This window comes from Electrona antarctica (assembly GCF_951216825.1).
Source record: "Electrona antarctica genome assembly, chromosome: 3".
In the NCBI taxonomy this organism is placed as follows: Eukaryota; Metazoa; Chordata; class Actinopteri; order Myctophiformes; family Myctophidae; genus Electrona; species Electrona antarctica.
In genome coordinates, this window is record NC_136808.1 from 21,646,981 (window position 1) to 21,654,480 (window position 7,500).

Sequence of the window (7,500 nt, forward strand, 5' to 3'; positions counted from 1 at the left end):
TGTCTACTATCTCACCTGTTTGAGGGCTTCCTGTTTGTTCTTGTTAAGCTCCTCATATTTGACCTTCCACTGGCTGAGCTCGGCCTCCAGCCTCTCGATGCTCTTACTCAGAGCGTGTTTGTCCCTTCGGGAAGAACACAGGAGAGAAGAGAGAAGAAACAGAGCATGAGGCAGAGTCAGCAAAGCTTTTATTCTCCCCCTTTTCATTACATAATAGTTTAGCTTTAAAGCAATGCTGTCCTCTCAAGGGAGTTCCTGACCAGGACACGTACCACACACGCTGGCCGTGCCAGAAATCAATAACAGGTCACTGGTTCACTTGTTCTTTGTGGCGGTGGTGGTCTGAAAGGCTGTGAAGGCCATTCCTCCATGACATACACTAACAACAACAACGGATAAACTGAAAAAAGGAAAGCTGTTCTCCACTTGGAGTTATTGTATTGAAAGGCATCAACCAGCTGGTCCTGCATGCTCATTCTTCTTGTTAAAACACTTGAATGTCAAGTGATGAATACTCGCAGCAGGGAACAAACAATGCTAGAGGATGATGGATAACAAAATAAGACTGAATATCGCACCCGAAAAGAAGAAAATGTTACATGATCCAAAATCAGTGTATTTTTTTCTGACCCCCACTCTCCATCCATCACCCCTCCGTCCATGTTTGTCTTTCTGAACCCCAGAATTTGATTACGATTAAATGTCACACATTTAATCGTAATTGCGATTTGATTGTGTGTTTGGCATTGAAAATATAATTGGAACATAATGAACTAGAAAAAGTGCCCCTCGGGGCACAGGTCTCCACCAGGGCAGGTCAGGCTGTGGCCTCCTGGTGGCGCTATAATAGGCCAATGTGAAAAGGGTGCCATTTGTTCTTATGCCTTTGATGACTATAGAGATAGTGTGTAACGATTTGGGGGATTTTTGGACAGAATCTGGAGGAGTAATATCAAAAAATGTTTTTCAAAAGTTGGCCTCCTGGTGGTGCTATAACAGGCCGTTCTGTTCATTTTGGGGCAGAGGTTCATCATGGGCATCCAGGGAGTGTGTGTGCAAAATTTGGCATCGACCGGGTTAACGGTGCCGGAGATTAGCTGGTAACAGACGGACGGACGGACACACACACACACACACACGGACGGACGGAGTGCAAAACATACTCTCTGCTCATGCCTTCGGCCTGGTGGAGACAATAAAGAATACATTTATGTTAACTTTTTTGGCTTTGTCAACTTAAATGTGTAATGGAAACAGCCCTACTGCAGCTCTCTGTTGCTGTTCTCATATAATGGGACTCGTCCAGACTTACTCTCTCTCCTTCAGAAGGACCTAATGGGACTCGTCCAGACTTACTCTCTCTCCTTCAGCAGGACCTAATGGGACTCGTCCAGACTTACTCTCTCTCCTTCAGAAGGACCTTCTGGGACTCGTCCAGACGCAGCTGGATGGCGTTGAGCTTGCCGGAGTCGTCCTCCACGGCGGTGATGTCCTCCCACAGGTGGTGCCTGGTGCTGCGGTCCTGACGGCTCAGGGCGGCGGAGGAGCGCAGGCTCGTTGTGGTCACCGCGCTGCAGGTGGCGCTGCGACCGTCCCAGCTCTCTGACGCCTCGACGCCACCGCCTGGAGCGCCTCTGGAGCGCAACACTGACTCCAAGAGCTCCAAGTCCTGGAGGAGAGGGAGGGGGAGGCAGTGATGTTCAGAGCAAATTTTTAGTTTTAGTCGCAGTCGCAGAGTGCCACGTTGTAAGCTTGTAGATTTTCAACATGCAACCAAACACAAAATGACTTGTCTTTTAGTTCTACCGGATCTCTTTTCCACTAGTCCCTCCATTTTAGTCTAGTTTTTATTTGTTGCCGAAATTGTCAGTATACAGGTAAGTCATAGTTTTAGTCACCATAGCTTAGTTTTCATTGAGTTTTTTGTCAGTGAAAAAAGGCAGTCGATAAACATTTTTCGTCATAGTTTGTCACGGGGAGAGAGGAAGGACAGACAGACGGGCGAGAGAGGAGGAATGGTGGGCGGAGGAAGACAACGTTACGATTTGCACACTTTGAACTTAATCAGGTTTTTTAACCCGTTACGACCTGAGGCAGATTCTACAAATGTCTTTTAAATCCCATAACCCATCAGTGGTTGTCAAACTGTCTCATGTCAAGGACCCCCAACATTATACAAAGTATTTGGCCACGGACCCCCATCTGAAGATATTTTGTTCCAGGGACTCCAGAAGAAAAGATTTGAACGAAAACGAAAGTTGCTTTCAAAAACATATTCACATTTTCACGATAAAAAATAAAATAAAATCTAGTCCTATGAGCTCCTATCTGCTATCTGCTACAACATAGCTAAAACCTAAAATGGCATAGATGCTTCCTCGGTTTTAGTGGGTTAAATTGAGTCATTCTTTTGCTTGGGTTAGAAGCTGACATAGTCATTTATTTGCTGGGTTGGTTCCATGACCCTGGGGGTCTATAAAAAGTCCATTAAAACTCCATTAAATAACCTCAAAGCAGAGAGACCCAAGGTTCTCATTAGACAGCATTGATGTACAAACTGTGGGCCGGCACTCAACCTGTGTCATGGCAGTCGGATATCTACTGGGTTGCAGAATTGTGTACAGCAACATTAGAATGCAGCGTCATTATATTTTTAAAAATCACACTCGTGTGAGGTGAGGGCGGCCACTCACTATATTTATTTCGGCCACATGACGATCCCAGGCTCCCCCAGAGTCAGTGTCGAAGTGTCCTTGAGCAAGATGCTGAACCCCTAATTGCTACCGATGTGCAGCTTGGTGCTAGGGATGTCCCGATCGGATCGGGAGATCGGAAATCGGCTCCGACATGATTTTCAAAACATCGGAATCGGGGAGAAAAGATCGGTATCGGTATGTCTCAAAATGAAATGATCGGAATCGGATCGGGAGCAAAAAAACGTGATCGGGACATCCCTAGTTGGTGCCTTGCATGGTTTCCGCCGCCATCGGTGTATGAATGTATGTGTGAATGGGTGAATGTAATGCACAATCTATGTACAGTAAAGTGCCTTGGATAAAAGCGCTATGTAAATGCAACATTTTACCATTTACTCTATGCAAGAGGGAAGGCCATAGTTACTTATAATGCAACGAGAATGTTCCAATCCGGATGCTTTGCACAGGTAAGAGGCCAGTTCTCTCTCACAGGAGCTTGCTGACAGTTGCCTGCACTGTGTCCCTCTGCTGGGCTATAACATTTACCGTCCAAACAATTCACTAGTCCCGCAGCAGGGATAAAGGCTTTCTTTCTGCCTCATCAGTCTCAAACAGTCCCGAACACCTTTCAAACCACCCACATGGGGGCCAGAATGAAGATCCCAGACCTTGTGCAGAGGCTATCAAAACGTACGGTACATTCTCTAGAAGTGTTTTCTCTCTGTTCTCTATCTTCCTCCCTGCCAGGGTCACTCATCAAAGGGTTGGCCCACGGACACATGCAGGGGCTCTGCCAAGAAGACATGCTGTGAGAGGAGAAACCCACGGCACCGTGGGTGGGTTCCCATGATGAAACATTTGCACATCCCATTGTTGTTGTCCAAAAATAATGATCTCATGGTAAACAGCCTTGGAGATGAATTGGGAGAGACATCTCTCATGTCTCTCCTGTCATCTCAGGAGACATGCTGGAAAACCTGAATGACTTTGCAGATACTGTATCTGTCTCTATAGACTCTCTACCGATGCTGAGGGAAAGAGACACATCTTTGCTTCTCTCCATAAGTCCTTAGATGAACTTTTTAGCTCAGTCAACAAAGAACTATGTGTGCTTTAAAGATGATGTCAGCTCAGTCAACAAAGAACTACTGTATGTGTGCTTTAAAGATGACCTCAAGATATACTTTTGTCTTTTGACTGCTTTCTCACTAACTTCACAGCATATGTGTTGCTATAGATCAGTGGCAGACTATAGTGAGGTCTGAGGAAGTCAAAGTCCAATATTAGATCAAAGACTTGAATAGATTGGCTTGCTATCTGGGATATTCAAATCAAAATCCCCATCTTAATAGAAGGTTTAGTACAGGTAACAGTTAATGGCTTGATTGATTGATTGATTATTATAGCATGAATTTAAATTAAATATAATCAAAACTGTCAGATCTAAAATGTGCATAATAGATTAGGCAAATTGTAGCCCTTCCAAGCAGAACAAGCAAAGTTGTCTTTACAAATGATATGAAAGTTGTAGATTAAAGTCATCAAACTAGCATCTACTAAGTCCTCTGTCAAATTAATTCACTTTTGGAGCATGCCAAGAATGAGTTTGTGTGTGTACATTATGTCGTGTACATGTAATTGTTCCTGTGTGTTTTTTCCAACAAGGAAAAGCATTTAAGCTTGTTAAAGTAATTATAATCATCCATGGATGAAAGGGATAACAGCGTGACAGCCAGCTGTCTAATCTGGAAGTGCACTGATCTGATACTGAGTGTCTTTTGGCCCAAACGCTGTGTTGAAGATTGGAAACGTGTCAACGTTGCCTCGCCCTCTCCGTCACCGCCTCAAATCATTTTTTTTGCTTAAATAAAAGTATCAATACCACAATGCACAATGTAGAAATACTCTGATACATGTAAAAGTTCGGTGTTCAAAACGTTCTTGAGTAAAAGGCCATTCGCACTGAGCACTATACTATGACTATAAAAATATAAAAATCGTTCTAAGTCAAGTGCGTGGCAGAGTTCACACCAACTATAAAATAAATACAATGGTGAAAGATATAGTTAGAGTTATCTTTAGTTATAATGCTCGGTGTGAATGGGAAAAATCTTTTGAAAATAGCAGATCTACAAGCTCACAAAGCATCGCCTTGTGGCGTGTTGTGATGCGTGTTTTGCAAAAATATTCCAAATCTACAATGCAACTAGTAAAGTCTTCAAATAATTGTAGTGGAGTAAAAGTACAATATTTGCCTCTGGGATGTAGTGGAGTAGAAGTAAAAGTATTGAAAATTGGAAATACTCCAGTAATGTACAAAGTTACAGTACTTGAGTACAAGTGCTTAGTTACATTCCACCCCTGCCTGTAACCTAGGTCAAATACTGCAATATGCAGCCCGAAACTCAATCTGTAGAACAGCTGTTAATTAAAATAGTGTTAATACAAAGTCATTCTGTGGTAGAATTAAATCGTGCAGTAGACTTAATCTAACACGTCGCTGAGAGTGTGCTCTTATTTTCCCTGCTTATGCATGGTGATTGCAATTTTTAGATTAATAACAATGACCTACAGGAAGGTTAATGGTAATGGCTGTATAATGGCTTTTAAATAAAGAAACAGAGACTGCATCAGATCTGAATGAAAGGGTGTCCTCTATGGATGCGTACTCTGGTGTTTTTGATGTGCTTTTTTCATGTACATCTCCTTTTTAAAGGTTTCACGACATTCCTTTTCATTTATTTTTCGTTTTTCTTTTAGGGTTTATGGCCTCAATTACACCCCAAAAAACCCTGAACTTTGTAGCCTGGTGTCCAGCCCATAGACCCCACCCACTCCACTGAGCACACTGATTCTTTGGAGGCTCAGAGTCTGACAATCAGGCCAAAATGTGGTGCTAAATACTTTGAACATTCAGTGGATTTTCTGTGGTCTGGAGTTTTCTCTGGGGTTTGGAAGCCTTTTTAGCTGCAATGAAAACAGGCAAAACAGTGAAAACAGTGACATCTGCTGGCAAATCCCATTGACATATATGGGATTTGCAGGATGTGACATCACAAACAGCAGGAAAATCAGTGAACTTGTTTGAGCCAGAAAACCCCAGACCACAGAACATCTAGGCCTACTGAATGTTCTTTCTTTTCAAAATCTTTTTATTTTCGTTTTATAACAGTATGGGTGTCAAGTCACAGGTTCACAGAAAAAATAAAAATAAAATATCAGATTTTAGTATCAGTGACTGAGGTAAACAAACTGTACTGTATGAATCACAGAGATCGTGGGCAGACATAATGAAAAGACTGTTATTGTGCAAAACATGCCCCTTCAAGACAAAAGAAAAACATTTTCTCCCCTTCAAGTCCCAATTTAGTAAAGCCAATTCCCAATTCCCCAGTCTCTCTACAAGTCTACTGAATGTTAAAAGTTCAGGTTTTTTTGGGTGCAATTGAGCTCATAAAACCTAAAGAAATTAAGAAAAATTACACCAGTTGCATCCATCCATAGTCCCACTATCCACTATCCATCCATAGTCCCACAGCCACACACTCATGTATACTTAACTAGATAGGTGGTTCATAAACCTTTTCATGTCAAGGCCCACGGACCCATTTGGAAAGATATATATATATATATAATTTCATAATTATTTCATAATTTCAAGGACCACTTATAGAGCAATATATAAGGCTAAAGTGATGAATGCATGTTTTGTAATAATAATATACACAGTAACTAGTAACTAAAGTTTTCAAATAATTGTAGTGGAGTAAAAGTACAATATTTGGATCAGATATGTAGTGGAGTACAATTGAAAACTGGAAATACTCAAGTAAAGTACAAAATAAATACCTCAAACTTGTACTTAATTGTACAGTATTTGAGTAAATGAATGTACTTGTATGAATGTATGAATGAAGTTACTTTCCACGTCTGACCCTCACAGAACAGCATACTGTTATTTATATATTTTCACTAACCTTTTGGATAGGCTACATGCCCACAACATTATTAACTTCATGTGTGCCAATGACCATTCACAGAAGGGGCCTAAGGTACATTAAATATCAATGGCTGGTCAGGTAATTAGAACTGTTTGTGTTCAGAGGCCTTGAAGCTAAAGTGGAATCACAGACTGAAAAAACAGATGCCGTCATTCTAAGGTTTCCCCAGCAGGGGGACCCAGCGTGAAATATATTATGTCTAGGTTTCAGATAAAGCATAGTCAGCCACATGTGGAAGTACTCAGCATGTGTTTATGTGTGTGTCTGTGATTGAGAGAAAGAGCGTGAGTAACTGACTGACTGACTGACTGACTGACTGACTGACTGACTGACTGACTGACTGACTGAATGAATGAATTAATGAATGCATGAATGAATGAATGAATGAATGAGATAGAGTGCAGTGACAGAGAGAGAAAGAGAGAGAGAACTAGTGACTGAGAGAGAAAGAGAGAGAGAGAGAGAGAGAGAGAGAGAGAGAGAGAGAAAGAGAGAGAAAGAAACAGTGGTTGAATGAGCGAGAGAGAGAGGGCTAGAACAATGGAGTGAGGCAGGAAATGGTACTATAGTTTTCTTGTATATTTCTTCATGAAATTAGTTTACTTTCATTTCATGAAATTGTTTTGCTTTTTTGGGAATGTTTTTTTAATTTTCGTTGAAATAAAATGAAAATAAAATAAAGGTGACCAATAAAAATGTGTCCACGACACACACATGAGTCCCGACCCACAGTTTGGGAACATTTAGCAGCCCCTGCAAGACCACCTCTACTGGATACGATCAGCATGCTCTAATTCAACTAG

The 7,500-nt window shown here is 41.6% G+C and overlaps 2 protein-coding genes across 2 annotated transcripts in view; both read right to left on the reverse strand.

The window, feature by feature from the left end:
• Positions 1 to 7,500, reverse strand: part of dok4 (docking protein 4) — a 244,592-nt gene that overhangs the window by 155,637 nt on the left and 81,455 nt on the right. The window lies entirely within an intron of this gene.
• ccdc102a (coiled-coil domain containing 102A) overlaps positions 1 to 7,500 on the reverse strand; it is a 107,308-nt gene that overhangs the window by 34,922 nt on the left and 64,886 nt on the right. The window contains exons 4-6 of the mRNA XM_079497848.1: positions 1,421 to 1,669; positions 1,357 to 1,376; positions 16 to 124 (exon numbers count right to left, since the gene is read on the reverse strand). Coding sequence (XP_079353974.1) covers positions 16 to 124; positions 1,357 to 1,376; positions 1,421 to 1,669 — 378 coding nt within the window. The remainder of the gene's footprint in view (positions 1 to 15; positions 125 to 1,356; positions 1,377 to 1,420; positions 1,670 to 7,500) is intronic.